The sequence below is a fragment of the Pipistrellus hanaki genome (assembly GCF_964339955.1).
Source record: "Pipistrellus hanaki genome assembly, chromosome: 3".
In the NCBI taxonomy this organism is placed as follows: Eukaryota; Metazoa; Chordata; class Mammalia; order Chiroptera; family Vespertilionidae; genus Pipistrellus; species Pipistrellus hanaki.
In genome coordinates, this window is record NC_140505.1 from 130501565 (window position 1) to 130522057 (window position 20493).

The following is a 20493-nucleotide window of genomic DNA, read 5'->3' on the forward strand; positions in this document are numbered from 1 at the left end:
TATGTATGGGGGGGGGGGCCAATGTTAAAATACGTACACAGATAATAATTTAATAAATAAAAAAATAGGAAAAAAAAAAAAAAAGCAAGGAAAGCAGTTACATCCATTGATATGGACTATAAGGTCACTACAGTCACAAAATATTGTAGATTGTAATATAAAATAGCATAACAAACAACCCACCCACTCCCTGCCAAACCACTTCTTCTAAGTTTGAACTATTAAGATTTTTCCATACTGAGTTCACCATTTCCCATACTGCTATATGACAGAATTCCCACTAATATAGCATAGCTCAAAATGGCTGTAAAATGCATGGGGTAATGGGGTTACACACAGGATTGTTAGACAATTCAGTCACTGTGCCTCAGCGGTACATTCTGCATAAAGCTATGCATACTATAAGTCATCAGTAAATGTAGATTGTAATCAAACTTATAATTCTTAGAAACTGAAATCTGATTTCATGTATTAAAGCATTATTTAGAGTATGGGATACATCATATCAAGCAGCTTGAGTCATTCTACTGCATGATTATTTTTATCATTGCTACTCTTAAAAAAGTAGCTTAAGTTTATAATTTATTAATATAATTATTAGAATATTTCATATATCTGATTTCATTAGATAGGAAAAAAAATTAAAATAGATTGCATACCTGTTTGAGATTCCCACTTAAAGCAGCATAAATTGCTCTCTCATATCTATTAAAAAGCTCCTGAAATACAATAGAAATAAATTTGGAAAACTTATTTTTCTTAACATGTCAGTTTCTTTCATAATCAAGTATGGCAATGTCTTCTAAACTGAACTTACTTGATAGTTTCTAAACTTCAGTGAAAGATCTGATGGGGTAATAAGAGAAAGGATCCTGCCCAGGTGTGCCTCAGTGGTTGAGCGTCGACATGTGAACCAGGAGGTCACAGTTCGATTCCCAGTCAGGACACATGCCTGGGTGCAGACTCAATGCTTGGGGGCCTACAAGAGGCAGCCAATCAATGATTCTGTCTCATCATTGATATTTCTATCTCTCTCCCTCTCCTTTCTTCTCTGAAATCAATAAAAAAAATATATATATATATTAAAAAAAAGAGAGGATCCCTTAGTCTAATGATATAGTCAATGCTGAAATCTTCAAGAAAAGACAAACATCTGAACTTTCAAATACAGGGTAAAAGCAGAACCAAGTCTAATGGATTCCAAATTTAATCCAAATAGAATGTGTATAAGTGTTGTCAGCTAGAAAGTTTCTAAATATCTAATACTACCTGATACTGACCTAAGAACATCAAAACAAAGCACTTGGAACCTCATCAGTTTGTATCAAATTTCTAAACAGAATTCATTATATTCATTAAATGATTCCATTTTACTTCCAGAATCTATTAATGGCACTTCCAGTTTTATCATCCACACAAGAGACTTTAGAGACTCACTATCTGAGTCCTCCTTTGCCTCTGTCTCCAATTACTTGTCCTGACCATTTTTGCTCCCTCCTTTTCCACTTTCAATATTATTCTAGGACAGGTCCTTATTACTGAGTACCCGAATAATTCTGACAGGCTCCTAACTAGTTTCTTGGCCTTTAGTCCAACCAATTATAAACATATTTTCTCACTGCCAAACTACCTTAAAACTGCTGCCATTTGTCCTCAAGGTTTCAATGGTTCACCACTCTCTATAAAAGGGTAATATGCAAATTGATTAGGGCTCCCTCACAGTAATGACTGAACAACAGGCTGAGTGGGGAGACAAGGCTGGCAGGGGGGTTAGTGAGGGATGACCAAACAACTGAACAGCAGGCTGAGTGGGGTGATCAGGCCAGCAGGGGGGGGCAGTGAGGGGTGACCAGGCCAGCAGAGGGGGGCAGTGAGGGGTAACCTGGACAGTAGGATGGGGGGGACAGTTGGGGGCAACCAGGCTGGCAGGTGGGCAGTTGGGGGCGATAAGGTTGGTAGGCAGGTGAGCAGTTAGGAGCCAGTGGTCCCAGATTGTGAGAGAGACGTCAAGCTGCCAGTTTAGTCCCGATCCCTCGCCTACAAATAGATGAATTATATCTATTTTTAATCCTTATTACTTAGTGCCTGAATAATTCTAATTAGTACTTAATTCTGCCAATTCCTCAATATGAGTGGGAGTTCTTGAAAGCAAGAACCTTACACTATTGTGAGCATATCACAGCACCTTCGATTGATTAGAGTAAAAAGCAGTAAGAGTAAATGTTTTATTATATCTTACATCTTCTGCCATTCTCCAACAGCTTATTTTCCAAATACATCTATATGGATTCCCTTCAACAGGCTCTAATTCTGTTCCTGTAAAACAGTTAAAGAAATAAAACACATAGTTTAAAATTAAATCTTTCTGTGATTTCTAAAAACAAAAGCTATATTTCACAAAGAATGGCATTTAGAGCTAAGAAACTGTATGTCCCCACCTCTTAGAATAAAATCTACTAAAATACCTCCATTAACATTAGGGTCGTGATAGAGCTTCCAGCCTTCAAGCGTTGCAGCTCTCCATGCCTGACCACAACGCTTACAGAGCCGCTGTGCCTTCAGAAACAAGAAGAGCAGTTAGTCATATAACCAGTGCAGTGCTGGCACAGTCCTAATGCTTCATAGAAAAGTGTAAGCTATGTATGATAAGTTTAAGTAACTTATGACATGTTACAAAGGATAATGTGGATCTCATTTTATCACCATATGCATGACTTACTATTTTCTCTGCCTTTCTTTTCTTAATTATCCCTTTGCTCTGATTTTGGACTTATCAACAGGTTTCCATGGAGCCCTTGGTTTATGTAAAAGTATTATAAAAACATTGTTTCTAGAATGACAGGGTGCTATTGTTCATTCACCCTATTGACAATATTTCTTTATGTTAAATGTGGCCAAATGAGCTTACAATGACAGGAGGATAGATAGGTGTTTGTTGTTCCATCACCTCTTTAGGAACTTTCTCTTCCCCATTCTAACTTAGCTTATACGGTTTGAGCAGGCCTAATCCCATGTCTGAACTCTTTGGTTAGGCATGTGATCTAACAAGAACCACCCAGGGCTCTTGCTTAAGATATTGAGAAAAAGATACACTCCTTCTGCTGGATTGCTAGCTGGCAGGAAGATGTAAACTGCTGGCGGCCATCAGAGATGCTAGGAGTGACTTCTTGGAATGAGGTCAGAGAAGAAGGCAGAGCCAAGAGACAGTATCCTCATGACATCTTCTGAGTCCCTGAATCCTGCTTAAGCCAGACTTAACCCTCTGTACCTCCCTGTCCTGTGAGCCAATTAATTTCCCTCTTGTAAGTAACTGAGTTGGGTTTCTTGAACCTAAAAAACCCAATGAATACAACCCATTAAAGAAAATCTCAAACATTACTCTGGATTGGTGACTTTAAAAGATTATGAAATAAATACTAATAAATTATAAAAGCTATGTAGAAACATAGAAAAATGTTTTGATATGCTATATAAAAATGAGATTAAAAATTGAATCTAAAACCTTGAAAACATTCTAAATGAAATAGGCCAAACATAAAAGGGCAAATATTACATGATTCCACTTATATGTAACTAGAGGCCTGATGCACGAAATTTGTGCAAGAGTAAACCTTCCTTCCCCCAGCTGCTGGCACTGGCTTCCCTCGCAGTCCCAGCTTCTTCCGGAAGGATGTCCAATCTAATTAGCATATTACACTTTTATTATTATAGATATCTAGATGAGGTAAATTCATAGAGACAGAAAGTGGGTTAGAGATTACCAGGCACTGGGGGAAGAGGGAAATGGGGAGTTATTGCATAATAGTTAATAGAGTTTCTGCTTAGGGTGATGAAAACTTTTGGGTATAGAGGCAATGGTTTCACAATGTTGTGAATGTAATTAATGCCACTGAAATGCACACTTAAAAATAGTTAAAAGGACAAATTTTGTTATATATATATATATATTGTATATATTATATATATATATACAATATATATATATATTATATATAGCCTCAATAAAAAAAATATTATACTAAAATCATTCAAGTGTGTACCTTAAATGGGTGAATTATATCTCAATAAAGATGTTAAAAGAAAAACAAACGCTGAATGTATACTATGATTACAATTATGTTAAACAGAGTTATACAGCCCTGATCAGTTTGGCTCAGTGGATAGAGCATAGGCCTGCAGACTCAAGGGTCCCGGTTCAATTCCAATCAAGGGCATGTACCTTGGTTGTGGAAATATCCCCAGTGGGGGGTGTGCAGGAGGCAGCTGATCGATATTTCTCTCTCATCGATGTTTCTAACTCTCTATCCCTCTCCCTTTCTCTCTGTAAAAAATCAATAATATATATATAAAAAAACAAAAAAAACCTTTGGGGAAAAAAAAAGTTATACAGAAAAAGAGCTTTAAGTAAATACAAAAACCTATGAACTGGGGTAATATGAATGCAGAGGGGCCTGAAAAGTTTTTGTTTCTCATGCCTTCAGTAATGTGATCATTTTCTGTTTTCTGCTTTTTGTTTGCCCTTACATTTCCTAGTATCTTACACACCCCTGGCAGAATGGCTGGGACTTAAATATTTTCTGAGTAAATGATGTATGATATCACCTTTTATTAATTAAAAAAATAATGCTTAATAACCCAAGACTACTAATATAAGAAGTTAATATATGCTAATGATTTATAACCCAGAACAAATAACAATATGAATTCAAAAAGGCCATCACCAAGAGTGCTGCAAAAGATACACAACATAATATCTAAAGCTTGAAGCTCCCATGCATCAGACTGCCTCATCTAGTAAGCTGTCTGATTAGATACTTAACATTCTACACGCATACCTCATTATACTGTGCTTCACTTTACCACACACTTCATAGATGTCACATCTTTTACAAATTGAAGGCAAGACCCTCTAACAGCAATAAGATTACCACTCGCTTTATTGTCGGTTCTGGAATGGAACCTGCAATCTCTCAGAGGTATGCCTATACATACAAGATCTTAAAAAGCACAAGAGAGATCGATTTTAAAGAGGTGAGATTAAAAGGAGGAAGTCTGAGGGTCGTGGTGGTCTTCAAATGCATAAACAGTATCCCTGAAAGAGCAATTTTGGTCAGACTTGTTCTCAACTCTTAAAAATCAGAACTGGAAATATGCCTAGGGAGGCGAAGGCTGACTTTTTAAAAATTTTTTCTATTAAGACCTGTGGCCGGGACCGGTTTGGCTCAACGGATAGAGCGTCGGCTTGGGGACTGAAGGGTCCCGGGTTCGATTCCGGTCAAGGGCATGTACCTTGGTTGCGGGCATATCCCCAGTAGGGGGTGTGCAAGAGGCAGCTGATCGATGACTCTCTCTCATCGATGTTTCTGGCTCTCTATCTCTCTCCCTTCCTCTCTGTACAAAATCAATAAAATATATTAAAAAAAAAAAAAAAAAAAAAAAAAAAAAAGACCTGTGCAAACTAAGAGTGCAGTGTCCGCTGAGGCAATGTGTTTCCTATCACTGAAAATGTTCAATAGCAGTTAGATCTAGATACACTGACTAGGTGGTCACAAAGTTCCCTTTCAACTTAAGAAGAGTCTATGCCTTTTTACAATTGGACAAGCACAGAGTACACAACGTACCTCTTCTGTCATTCCAGCACGGATTAGAGTGAAAAGATATTTGAGTAATCTAACTTCATCTTCTCTATCCAGATCATCAAGGGGCATTTTCTGTCTTATGGGAGCATCAGGGTCCTATAAAAAAAAAAAATCACCAACTGTAAGTCCTTTGTAGACACATACATTTAAACACATCAAAAAATGATAAGCCAAAACCGGTTTGGCTCAGTGGATAGACCGCAGGCCTGTGGACTGAAAGGTCCCAGGTTCGATTCCGGTCAAGGGCATGTACCTTGGTTGCGGGCACATCCCCAGTAGGAGGCGTGCAGGAAGCACCTGATTGATGTTTCTCTCTCATAGATGTTTCTAACTCTCTATCCCTCTCCCTTCCTCTCTGTGAAAAATCAATAATATATATATATGTGTGTGTGTGTGTGTGTGTGTGTGTGTGTGTGTGTGTGTGTATATATATATATATATATATATATATATATATATGTATATATATATGTGAGAGATGATAAATCTTTCCTGAATATATTACTGAAATGAAATAAATTTACTTACAATTTAGTTAATTAACAACAGGAATGAAAGTGTCACAAGTATTCCAAATGGCCACACAACTGCCTACTGCCCATTTCAAATAGACTCCTTTGGCCCACAAAGGTGTATGCCTAGGTCAGGAAAAGAGGAAATACCACTAGCTTAACCCAGCCCAAACAAGTAACTCTAGGATGATACTCATAACTCAAAATGACTTGATCTTTACCTTGATATAGTAGCAACTACATGGACAAGTTAATTCTAAAAAATGGGCACAGAGGAGAAACTGAAGGAATCTCAATCTATTTTGTGACTAGAAAAGGCTAGTTGGTAGTTTCTAATAACCTATGTGAAGAGAGCCCATAATGGGGCTCGTTCTAGATAAAATACACCAACACCGAAAGAAACAGATTTTGAATAAATAACCACCCCCCCCAAAAAAACACCACACAATCCATCAGTTATTCCTTTCACAGATAGAAAAAAATGTACTTTTTAACATTTGAAATAATATAATCTCACTTTTAAGCAAAGAGCACTATGATCTGCAGGTTGAATTTTAAATAAAAATTATTTTAATGTGACTTAAAAAAGGAAATAATTCTTATTCCAATGCTACTGTTTATGGCGATATAAATATATAGAAAATGGAATGCATAAGTTTGGCTATTTTCACAAATATTTTGCAGACAGATATAATCATTCAATTTTGGAATATAGTCTCCTTCTAGAAAAAGGTAACCACTACTTTCCAGACAAGAGGAAATGACTTTCAGTTGCCTGCTACTAACTAGTTCAGCTATAATTTATTCCAAACTCTTCTAATAGTTTCCAAACAATTTTCGTTAAAAATCACTTTTGTGCCTGACTGATGTGGCTCCGTGGTTGAGCGTTAACTATGAATCAGTGGTCATGGTTCGATTCCTGGTCAGGGCACATGTTGGGGTTACAGGCTTGATCTCTAGTTGGGGATAGAGGGAGAAAGTTGATCAATGATTCTCTCTCATCGACACTTCTTTCTCTCCCTCTCCCTCCCTTTTGTTACCAAGTACAATGTTAACAATTTTTTCAACTGTTACTTATTTCTCCAACTGTTCACTATCAATATTTATCACATGCTGCCTCTTGTCACAAAGCTCTATTCCTTTATTTCTATGGTCTCCTGTTCTTTTAAATCTAGTTATTCATGTCCAAGAATGACCTTTCTAACCTCAAGCTAACTCACGAAGTTTTATTTTTCCTCCTGCTTTCTATACGAAAGAACTTTCATAGGTCACCATCAAATAGTTCAAGAGTCAAACCTTGCTATCAGATCAAAATTAATTTATTTTTTATTTATTTATTTTAAAATATATTTTATTGATATTTTACAGAGAGGAAGAGAGAGGGATAGAGAGTTAGAAATATCGATGAGAGAGAATCATCAATCAGCTGCCTCTTGCACACCCCCTACTGGGGATGTGCCCGCAACCAAAATACATGCCCTTGACCAGAATTGAACCCGGGACCTTTCAAAGTCCGCAGACCAACGCTCTATCCATTGAGACAAACCGGTTTTGGCCAAAATTAATTTATTTTTAATGCTCAAAAATCAGGAACACTTTCTATACCTTCTTTTAAAATTTATAATTCATAGGTCAGAGAAATGTTCAAATACATGTCATCAAATTTAAAAGCAACTTAGTAGTTTTAGAGTTAAATAGTTTGTGCAAATCTTCTGGAAACAAAAACAAAGTTCCAAGTCTTAAAAAAAAATCATCTAATTTTGAAAACAAATTTTCTTGCTTTTTTTTGTTTTGTTTTTTTTGTTATTTTTTGAAGAGAACTTTCATTTCAAAGAGCACTTACCAATTCAGTGACAAGAGTACGGACACTTCCTATATAAGACAGCTGCCGCTGTTTCAAGGTGTGCAGAGTATTTTCCCTGACAGAAAAAGAACAATTTTTTTTAAAGGAGCAATTCTCATAGTAGGTTTATTTAAAAAACAAATCAAGTCAAAGTTAAAAAGAGTATAAACTCAGAAAAACAAGCAAAAATGCTAAGTATGAAAGGGCATTTTATATTTTAGCACAGATTACTAATGATAGTGAGCATTTTCATGTCTTTATTGGCCATTCATCTATATGCTTTTGTGAGGTATCCAACCAAATCTTTACTCTTTTTATTACTGGGTTATCATTTATTACTGTTACAGTTCTTTATGAACTATGGGTTCTATGTTTCTTCCAGTCTGTGGCTTACCACTAATTCATTTTCTCAATGATGTTTTTTAGTGAGAAGTTTTAGTTGATGAAGTCAAATCAATTTTTGACCCCTGATTATTGCTTTCTATGACCTAAGGAACACTTGCCTATCCCTTAGTCATAAAGATGTCCTATATTTTCTTCTAAAAGCTTTATGGTTTTGATTTTTACATTTAGTACTCTGATCCATCTTGAATTAATAGTTCAGTATGATGCAAGAGAAGTGTCAATATCAATCTTTTTTTCACACAGATATTCAAATTTTTCTCAGTTTGTTGAACAGACAGTCCTTTCCTTATCTGACTGTTTTGTTGAAAACAAAATGACCTTATAAGTGTGTCTATTTTGGGGTTTTCTATTCTGTATTTATTTAAAACTTGTGAAGACCTTAACAGGGCATTTTAACATTTTTTTTTTTCTTTTCTGAGAATGAAAATTCCAGTTTTGCTCAGAAAAATCACAAATATTGAAGATTTAATTTTAAATAAACATTCAGTAACACTAATTTCCTAGTTAACCAGAGAAAAGATATAATTGACTTGCAGACTTTGTACATATAATATTACTGAATTCAAAGGCAATCTGAACTTTTTCTTTAAATCTTGAAATAAAATGTACCTTTAACCTAATGGTGCTTTCTGGTTTCAAGGGCATACAATAACTTAAAAGTATTGAAGAATATGGGGGAAAGAAAATTTAAAAAAAAATTACACATAGCTAGAAACATGGTACAAAGTGACTTAAGAAAACACACAAAACACTTGTTTAAAATTGATTTCAGAGAGGAAGGTAGAGGGAGAGATAAAAACATGAGAGAGAATCATTGATTGGCTGCCCCCTGCACGCCCGCTTCTGGGGATCGAGCCTGCAATCCCGGTATGTGTCCTTGACCGGAATGGAGGAATGAAGTCAGAACCTTGCAGTCAGTAGACTGACAATCTACCCACTGAGCAAACCTAGCTAGGGCCAAAGTGTCTTTTGATCAAATTATGATTATTAAGAAAATACAGCAGGTGATTGCTTGAAAACGTGAATCAAACCATGTCACATTTTTTTATTCTCAAGTTTTCTTATCACATTTAAAAGTTCCAAACACTTACCTTTGCCTGCCTGTAAAAGTCCTACGTGAGCTGGCTCTCTTCTATCTCATTTATTATTCTTTTCTTTGCCATGTTCATACTGGCCTCCTTGTGAACAAACATTTTATCTTCCCAGGGTCTTGGCAGTTTCTGTTCTCAACCAGGATGCTTGGCCCCCATATTTTTGCATAGCTCACCACCTTTATTTCTTAAAAGCCTCTTGCTCTTAACTACCTGTTTCTTCCTCAGAAAGGCCATCCCTGATCACTTCTACTTAAAAGTAGAACCCACTATTATCCTTTATCCAGCAACTCTTGATTCTTTTTTTCCAAAGCTCTTAATACCTAACGTGATACGCATCTGCTTTTCCTCTTAAACAATTACAAATCCCATAAAAGGGTTTTTATCTACTTTGCTCACTGATTAAAGAAGTAATAAGTGAATATTCATCCTTCAGTTTTACTGAAAGAATAAACAAAACCAACTTTACTATTTTGGAATAAAAGTTTTAATAACTTACCAATATACTGATTTTGCATAAAACTCAATATTATCAGAAAAATCTCCAATCTCATCTTTGGCAATGCTCTCTAACCAATCCACCACCAACTAGGAAAGTTAAAAAAAAAAAAAAAAAAAGAGTATTAACTATAAAATCTGTTAGTATTTTATTTGTAGTACTCTTACTCTTAATTCAAAAAACATTTGATACAAAATACAAGTAACAATTTTTCTAATTGCTATTTTTACTTTTTAAAGACATATAAATTTATGGCAAAAGAATGAAATTTTCCACAGGAATAATACAGTTTTTAATAGGTTTTCCTGGAAATACTAGGGTTATTATTTGAAAACCAAAAATAAGGTTCTTAATTCCTGTTAATTAAAAATAAAAAGATCAAAAAGAAAAAAATTAAGAAATAAAAATTTTAAATTAAAATACCTTCATTTATTTTATCATTTACCTTTCTTTCTATGTTTCATAAAATATATTTAAAAATTTTAGTCATACCTGACATTGTCGGACAAGTGAATCTCTCTGAAATAACGCCTCCACAACTGCTTTTTCACTAGCATTAAGAGCCTATTAAAAAAGTATTAAAGGAAAGGGAAAAAAAAGATGATCTAAGAATATTATTTCAACAGGAAGGTAAAAACATACCTGAAATAAGAATATTCAACCACTACAAACATCTTACTATATAGCAAACTGGTATATTTTTCTAAGAAAAGTTCTTGTAAATAAATTTCAAACTGTTATATCAATATGTGATTGCTTTTACTTGATATTTTAGTTCTTTAGCTTTACTTGGAGTTTAAAATATCTATTTTTCCCCAGAGATATTGTTTTAGGGGAAAATAAAATATAGAACAAAATGAAACAAACAATAAAGCATAATAAAGAGGATTCAGTTATGTAACATGTTAGAAAATTAACATCTAGAAACTTAAAAATCTACTACTCTACACAGCAGAAATTGACAGGTGATAACTTAACAATCCAAAGCTCTTAAGACCAACTTTAAGAGCAACTTGAAAAAAATATGAGTAAGTTATATTAAACACTATATTAAAAGAATAATAGTCCAACTGATGTGGCTCAGTGTTTGAGCACCAACCCATGCACCAAGAGGTCGCTGGTTCGATTCCCAGTCAGGGCACATGCCAGGATTTTGGGCTCTATCCCTAGCAGAGGACAAGCAGGAGGCAGCTGACCGATGATTTCTCTCTCTCTCATTGATGTTTCTATCCCTCCCTCCCTCTCTCTTCCTCTCTCTCTAAAACACCAATAAAAAAAAAAAACATACTTTTTAGAAAAGGATAATATGTAGTGATGGAAACTATTATCAATCTTATTCAAAGATTCAAGGAGAAAAGCCATAGGAATATCTGGATAGATGACAAAATGTCATTTGATAAAGATTATTTTCATAAATTACAAATAGAAGAATATTTTCCAACATGATAGACTACTATCTAGCTAAAGCCTAGAGCAATTTTTACACTTATCTCTAAAACCAGAAAAAAACAACCCACAAAAACCTAAATAGTAGTAAATACAGAAGAACACAAGTTGTCACTATTTTTAGTTAATAGGATTGCCTACCAGAAAACCAAGACAATCAGTGGAGAACTATTAAAACTAATAAGTTCATTAAATAGCCACAAGTAAGATAAATAATCTTCCTAGACATGTATACCATTTCATTGGCATAAAATAAGTATCTGCAGAAAAAAATAAATTAAAAGATTGAGAGAGCAACAAATGAAAAAATAAATAAACAAAAATTCATAAACAGACAACAGTATAGTGGTTACGAGAGGGAAGGGGGTGGGGAATAGTAAAAGGTAAAGGGGTTAAGTAAATGGAGACTGAAGATGATGACTTTGGATGGTGGACACACAATGCAGTATCAGATGATGTATCACAGAAATATACACTTGAAACCTCACCCAATAATTGTCACCCAATAATTTTAGTTTAAAAAGTTAAATTAAAATGAAGGGTCCTGGGTTCAATTCCAGTCAAGGACATATGCCCAGGTTGAAGGCTCAATCCCTAGTAGGGGGTGTGCAGAAGGCAGCCGATCAATGATTCTCTCTCATCATCGATGTTTCTCCCTTCCTCTCTGAAATCAATAAAAACAGATTTAAAATATATTTTTTAAACCTTAATAACAAAAAAAAGAGTGCTTGAAAGCCAAAAAATAAGTAAGTAAATAAGCAAATAATAAACAGAGTGAAAAGATAGTAAAAAATATTTTAGGTGAAAAGGCACATTAACAGGCATGAAAGAATCCTATCTAATAAAGAGGAAATATATTAATTGACCCTCTCGCCATTGCAAAGGTGGTGGCGCCCACAGCCAATAAGGAGGGGATATGCTAATTGACTGACCCACCCTCAAAGATGGTGGAACCCACAGCCAATAAGGAGGGAATATGCTAATTGACTGCCATGCCTTCAAAGATGGCGGTGCCCAGTCCCTCAGCTCCGCCGGGGCATTTGCCTCCGGAGTCCCCCAATCCCCTCAGATCCCCAGCTGTCCAGGGCTGGCCCAAGGCACAGGCAAGCCTCAGCTGTCGGCTGCCCAGCCACCCAGGGCTGGCCTGAGGCACAGGCAAGGCTGGGATGATGGCCACCCAGCTGCCCAGGGCCACCCAAGGCTCAGGTAACCAGGGATGGCCAAGGCTTGCGCAGCTGGCAGTGGCAGCAGCAAAGGTATGATGGAGGCGTCAACTTTCCCTGATCACCAGGTCACCTCCTACCCCTGAGGGCTCCTGGACAGCTGACAGGGAGAGGGCAGGCCGGGCTGAGGGACCACCCCCACTTCCAATGCGTGAATTTTCATGTAACAGGCCTCTAGTTTATTATAAAAATGTGTACTTATTTTCTCCTTTTTTCATTATAGTTGCTTCAAACATGAATTACTTTTGTAATCAGAAAATAAAACGTAATTAAACCCACAGAGAGCATCTTGTCTTTATGGTTTTAAAGGCATATTTTTACTAAGCCTTCAAAGAACAGGTAATTCCTACATTCCTTAATCAGTACAAAAAATGATAGAAGATTTATGCACTTGTCTTGGAGAGCTAACACAATCCTAGATACCAAAAAATGAATCAGGCAAGTCTCAAAATAAAGACAATATGTTTGGGAAAGTTCTAAATAAAATATTAACTAAGAAAATGTAGTAGTATATTAAGGAATATATCATGCCTCTTTTTATTCTATTTGAGGATAATTCAATATTAGGAAAATTGTTAGTGCAAGCTATTACAATTAAAAATTAAAATATAACTATAGAAGCTAAAAATTAGCTATAGAAGCTAATAAATTAAAGCAGATATTATAGAAGCTAAAGAAAACATTTGGCTGAAACCAGTTTGGCTCAGTGGTAGAGCGTCGGTCTGCGGACTGAAAGGTCCCAGGTTCGATTCTAGTCAAGGGCATGTACGTTGGTTGCAGGCACATTCCCGGAAGGGAGTGTGCAAGAGGCAGCTGTTCGATGTTTCTCTCTCATTGACGTTTCTAGCTTTCTATCTCTCTCCCTTCCTCTCTGTAAAAAAATCAATAAAATATATATAAAAAAAAATTAAAAAAAAAAACATTTGACTGCATTCAACATCTATCCTAACTCTTAGCTAGTTAGGAAAAAAAAAAAAATCCTTAATCTGTAGTAAAAAAAACTCAGTCAAACTAACTGATATAATTTTATGGATGCTCCTAGTCAATGGACTAAAGAAGGAAAAGAAGTAAGAGATTAGGAAGGATTAAGGAAAACTATTTGTAAATTACTGCCAACATAGAAAGTCCAATAAAATCAATGAAAAATTGACTAGAGCTAATAAAAGCTCCAAAAAATGGCCAATTGCAAGTTTTACACATAAACCACTGAGCTATTTGACAATTATAACTAATTATAAGATGTAATAGGAAAGAGAATCCACTTACAATAGGATTTATATACTTCCATAAAGAGCACAAATCTATGTAAACTATATAAGGTCTAAATAAATGGGGAGACATGCAATGATCATAAACAGGAAAATTCAACATAAAATGTCATATCTCCTCAAATTAATTTACAAATTCAATATTACTGCAATAAATATCCAAATTAACTTTAAAAAAAATGGAAATTGTAATGTTCACCTGAAAAAAAAGTGTGCAAAAACAACCAAACATGTTTTTTAAAATGAAGGAAACTAACCATTTGAGATACAAAAATTTCTAGCTGGAGTGACTCAGGTGAGTAGTACCATCTTTCAAATGAATCATTTAATAAAACAGGAAAGATCCATGCATAAATATGACAAATATATTTGTTTGATAAATAGTGTTGGGATAAATGACTTTCCATATGAAAAAGTTAAATCCCTTACTTCTTTTTTTTTTTTTTTAAATATTTTTATGATTTCAGAGAGGAAAGGAGGATCATTGATGGGCTCTCCTGCACGCCTCCACTGGAGATTGAGTCCACAACCTGGGCATGTGCCCTGACTGGGAATTGAACCAGGACCTCCTGGTTCTTAGGTCAATGCTCAACCACTAAGCCATGCCAGCTGGGCTAAATCCTTTGCTTTTTCAGAGACAAACTTATTCCAGATGAATTCAAGAGCTTATTATATAGAAAATAAGATTTAGATCTGGAAGAAAACATTGGAGAAAATATATATATATATATATATATATATATATATATATATATATATGTATTTTTATATTGATTTTGGAAGAAAACATTGGAGAATATATATATATATATTTATATTGATTTTGTACAGAGAGGAAGGGAGAGAGAGATAGAGAGCTAGAAACATCGATGAGAGAGAGTCATTGATCAGCTGCCTCTTGCACACCCCCTACTGGGGATGTGCCCGCAACCAAGGTACATGCCCTTGACCGGAATCGAACCCGGGTCCCTTCAGTCCCCAAGCCGAAGCTCTATCCATTGAGCCAAACCGGTTTCGGCGGAAAATATTTTTTTAAGTAGATAGCAGAGGCCTTCTTTAACAAGACAAAAGATAGTGAATGACAAGGAAAATATGACAAATGTGATCAGTTAGATATGGAAATGTCAGCTTCACAAAGACCCCTTAAACAAAGTTGAAAGACAAGTGACAGAAGGAGATGATTATCTTTAATATATATAAGAAAAGAATTTCTAGGAAAACAAGTTAAGGATATGAATATAGAATTTATATAATATAAATCCTTAAGAATGACAAATATCCCACCTCACCACTAATGGTCAATGATTAGGTATCTTAAAATAATGAGGTACCGTCCCTCCAATTGGCAAATTGAAATGATTACTATCAGAGTAAACATTTTCACACACTGCAAGAGTGTATGTAAATTGGTACATTCCATTATGAAGGTAATATAACAATTTCTACCAAACTCTGACCCAACAATTTCACTTCTAGAAATATAGAAAATACTCAAATACATAAGTATGTAGAAGAATGTTCATTGCATTATTGATTGCTATGGCAAAAAATACTGAAAACAACATATATGTCTGAAAAAAATTATGGTACATTTGTGCTCTGATATACTATAAAAAGCATATAAATTTAAGTAAATGAACATGAAAAGCAACTAAAAATACTGATAAATAAAAACTCCCAGTATAATATACAAATTCAATCATACCATATGTTAAAAAAAAAACATCTGTGTGAATAGAATCTGGGAGACTAGATGAAAGCTACTGCCATAATCCCTGCAAAAAATCATGATGGCTTCAGGCTGAAGTGGTGGCAACAGAAACAGAGATGAGTGGTCACAGTTGGGACTGAAGAGATAGAAGAGAGTCAACACGACTTGATAATGGATCACATTTTGGAGAGGTGACAGAGACCAGGATCTACACTCTTGCTACTCCTAGTGTAGTATATAGAACAGCAGCATCAGCATCACCTGGGAGCTTATTAAAAATGCATATCTGCTCTAGCCAGTTTGGCTCTGTGAATAGAGCATCGATGTGCAGAATGAAGGGTCCCGGGTTCGATTCCAGTCAAGGGCACATGCCCGGGTTGCGGGCTTGATCCCCTGAAGGGGGGTTGCAGGAGGCAGCTGATCAATGATTCTCTCTCACCACTAATGTTTCTCTCTCTCTCCCTCTCCCTCTCCCTTCTTCTCTGAAATCAATAAAAAAATATTTTTTTAAAGAAATGCAGAATGTATGCCCTGACAGGTGTGGCTCAGTTGGTTGGAGGTCCCGAGCACCAAAAGGTTGCCAGTTCAATTCCCAGTCAGGGCACAAGCCTGGGGTTGCAGGCTCAATCCCTGGTAGAGAGTTGTGCAGGAGGCAACTGATCCATATTTCTTTCTTTCCCTCTCCCTTATTCTCTAAAAAAATAAAATCATTAAAAAAAAAAATCCTTTAAAAAAAAAAATGCAGAACTTAGGCCCCACACCAGAACTAGTCAATCAGAATCTACATTTTAACAAGATACCCAGGTGACTCATGTGCAGAAAACAGTTTGAGAAATACTGATTTAGAGAACATTCAGGTTCCTTGGAAAACTGGCTATGGTGCTGTCCAGTGAAAGACAAAATTGGGCCCTAACCGGTTTGGCTCAGTGGATAGAGCATCAGCCTGTGGACTGAAAGGTCCCGGGTTCAATTCCAATCAAGGGCATGTACCTTGGTTGCTGGCACATCCCCGGTAGGAGGTGTGCAAGAGGCAGCTGATCAATGTCTCTCTCATTGATGTTTCTAACTCTCTATCCCTCTCCCTTCCTCTCTGTAAAAAATAAAAATATATTTAAAAAAAAAAACAAACAAAAAACGACAAAATTGGGCTTGACTTTTGGCAAGTTTGAGTAATAATGCTTGAATAGAAAAGACTAGACTAGACTAAAGTAGAATTTTAAAAACGGTGCTTGCTCTTGAAGGGAGCAGTTTATAAGTTCCTCTGAGTCTACTAGGAGGCAGAAAAGAAAAATATGGGGAAACTATTTCTAGAATGAAACAGAGCTAGGGGACACATTCCTTTCAGGCTCTATCTTCTTTCTGCTTGGAGTCAAGAAAGGAATACATTCCAGCACTGCTGAGGAATCTGCACAATTTAACTTAATACCCTTCCTAGGAACCAAGTCAAGACACTGAATCCTGCAACACTTTACCCAGATTGTATAAGAAATAAGCCCTTGAGCTTCTGCTAAACAGCCTGAGGGGCAACCCCCCTTAAATTTTCTAGAGGTTCAATGTTTGATAGAGAAGAAAGTGAAACATGCCTCTCTTCACCTTTGAGGGCCCTGTCTGAAGGAAGAGATCTCTAGAGCATCACAGTGGCTCTTTTCAAGAGTTAACCAAGCATTTCACAGCGAAACTCTCATCTTTGTCTTTTAAAAAATCCCAAAACAATCACAACAAAAAAGCAAACTATGTTTGTATATATCCTATTTAATAAAAGAGTAATATGCAAATCAACTGAACAGTGGAACGGCTGGTGGCTATGGCACGCAACTGTACAGGCAGGCAGGCAGAGCAGTTAGGGGTTATCAGGCAGGTGAGTGGTTAGGAGCCAGCGGTCCCAGATTTCAAGAGGGATCCCTGACTGCCAGTTCAGGCCTGATCCCCGAGGGGTCCCAGACTGTGAGAATGCGCAGGCTGGGCTGAGGATCCCCTACCCCCACGTACAAACTTGGTGCACTGGGCCTCTAGTGTATGTATAAAAATGCATAGAAAAATATCTGGTAGGCTACAATACCATACTCTTAGACTGAACAGTAAAAAAAATAAAGTGGACTTTTACCTTTTATTCTATAATATAAGTAAATATTTGATTATTTTTATCTTTTACTATATCTTTTATTTACTTGAAAAAAATTTTAAAGAAACTCAAAAATCAAATTCTACTAAAAACATTTTAATTTTAAGCATATATGAAGAAAAAATTAATATAAAACTTACAGTAACTGCAAACATATTTTCATCTTCTAAGGCAGACTGTATCCTGTCTCTGGGGGAAAATAACACAAAATTTCACATACGTATACAAAATCACCTTTTAAGCTATATGCATGCACAAACCTACAATCTAAAAAGTGGGTTTCAATTACCTTAGCCATCATGCTTTAAACACAAGATGCAAGTAGTAAATGCCTTCTGAATTTTACCTGAATAAAACTGATATTTCTTAAAAATACACCCCACAGCAAGCATATCAAATTCGCAGCCCAATAAATATTTTTTGCAGCCCAGCCAATATAACGGTATGTAAGAAACATTTTAATAAAAATTTCATAACTTAATTTTTACAATATCCTGTTATACATAATTATTAATAACAAACTACAATGTTTGCTAATGACAATTACTATAATCGTGTTGCATTCACTTCCCTTACATGCCTTATGTGCAGGCACACCATATCTCTCCACTAATACCAGCAGCGAATATTTTAGCAGCCGACTGCCACATCATTAGTTTGACTTGTTGGTTGTGCGCAACAAAAAATATTTCGCTTTCAGAGAACAAGAAAAATAGGTTTATTTGTGTTATGTTTATTAATTTGTGCAGTTATTCAGTGTCTGGTAAGTTAATGTTCAAGAAAAATATTAAGAGAGAATCCAAGATGGCGGCATAGGTAACACCTAACTGCAGCCTCACACAACAATTTCAATAAAATACAACTAAAATATAAAATAGACATTACCCAGAACTACAGGAAAGTAGACTGACTGGAAATTCTACAACAAGAAGGAAAGAGAAAACCAGAAGGAAAATCAGAGCAGCTGTAAAAGCCTAAGGTACAGAGATACACTGGGTGTGCTGAGAGAACACAGCTGGCTAAGTGCCTGGCTGGTGTTCCCTAGCGGGAAGGAGATAAAAGCTCTGGACTGTGCTGAACCCCAGATCCGACAGCACTGAACCCCAGTTCTAGGCCAGACGTGGGGACCCAGACACATAAGGAGGGAGTCTGGGCTGTAAGGCGGCATCTCAGGGGAGCGGCGAAAGGCAGTCCTGGAGGCGCACACATTTCAAGCAGAGGACGGACTGTCAACTCTGCTGCTAGATTGCCCTAGCGGGAAGGAGATAAAAGCTCCGGACTGTGCTGAACCCCAGTTCCGACAGCACTGAACCCCAGTTCTAGGCCAGACCCTGGGGACCCAGGCTCATACAGAGGAAGGTGGGCTGTAAGGCGGAAACCCAGGGGAGCGGCGAAAGGAAGTCCCAGAGGCGCACACATTGCCCGCAGAGAATGGGCGGTTTACTGTGCCGCTGGATTGCCCTGGCGGGAGGGAGACAGGAGCTCCAGACTGCTTTGAACTCCACTTCCAACTCCATTGCCAACTGAACTGAACCCCAGATCCAGGCTCATTGAGGGAGAGCCTAGACTGTTTGATAGCAGGCGAAACTCGAGGGCACCTTTCTCTCAGAGGTGCTTGCAATGAATACTGAAGGACCCTGAGGAACACTGAGACTCAGGAGCCTCCTAGGGCATGGCTGATGGAAGCCAAAGCTGTAGGCTCCACCCTGAAACTCCACCCCATCCAAGCTGAACACAGAAACTTTTAAGGCTACCAACTCAGGGACGTTGCGAAAATGCTGAAGACAAGGAAACAGATCACAAACGAAAAAAATGGAGGACAAAAAGCGACTGGATATAGAGTTCAAAAGCATGCTTATAAGGTTTTTCAAGAATTTCCTAGAAAAGGTTGATAAGACCTATGAGGATATGAAAAGGGATCAACTAGAAATAATAAAGGATCAACAAGAAATAATAAGGGATCAACAAGAAATAAAGAATACATTGTCTGAAATAAAAAATATTATATAGAGTCCTAAAAACAGAATAGAAGATCGCAAGAATCAAGTCAAAGATTTGGAACATAAAGAGCCAGAAGACACTCCTCCGCAGAAGCAAGAAGGCAAGAGAATCCAGAAAGTTGAAGATAATATGAGAAACCTCTGGGACAACTTCAAGCGAACCAACATCAGAATTATGGGGGTCCCAGAAGAAGAAAGAGAGCAAGATACCAAAAACATACTGAAATAAATAGTGACAGAAAACTTCCCCCCCTGGTGAAAGAATTAGACTTACAAGTTCAGGAAGCACACAGAACTCCAAACAAAAGGAATCCAAAGAAGACCACACCAAGACAAATCATAATTAAAATTCCAAGAGCAAAAGACAAAGAGAAAATTAAAAGCAGTAAGAGCAAAGCAGGTAGTTACCTATAAAGGAGCATCCATATGATTGTCAGCTGATTTCTCACCAGAAACCATGCAGGCCAGACGGGAATGGCAAGAAATATTCAAGGTGATGAATAGTAAGAACCTACAGCCAAAAATAATCTATCTAGCAAAACTATCACTCAGAATTGAAGGCCAGATAAAGAGCTTCACTAATAAAAAAAAGCTAAAGGAGTTCATCACCACCAAACCAGAATTATATGAATTGCTGAAGGGGGTTCTTTCGGCAGAGAAAGTAAATAAAGATAAAAATTATGAACAACAAATACGTAACTATCAACAAGTGAATCTAAAAACCAAGGAAATTA

General features: G+C 36.6%; 1 protein-coding gene across 1 annotated transcript in view; it reads right to left on the reverse strand.

The window, feature by feature from the left end:
- The window catches only part of NUP107 (nucleoporin 107), a 47923-nt gene that overhangs the window by 12341 nt on the left and 15089 nt on the right, over positions 1-20493 (reverse strand). The window contains exons 8-15 of the mRNA XM_084878879.1: positions 17900-17948; positions 10482-10553; positions 9990-10078; positions 7995-8070; positions 5622-5735; positions 2466-2556; positions 2240-2316; positions 660-719 (exon numbers count right to left, since the gene is read on the reverse strand). Of these exons, the coding sequence (XP_084735005.1) occupies positions 660-719; positions 2240-2316; positions 2466-2556; positions 5622-5735; positions 7995-8070; positions 9990-10078; positions 10482-10553; positions 17900-17948 (628 nt within the window). The remainder of the gene's footprint in view (positions 1-659; positions 720-2239; positions 2317-2465; positions 2557-5621; positions 5736-7994; positions 8071-9989; positions 10079-10481; positions 10554-17899; positions 17949-20493) is intronic.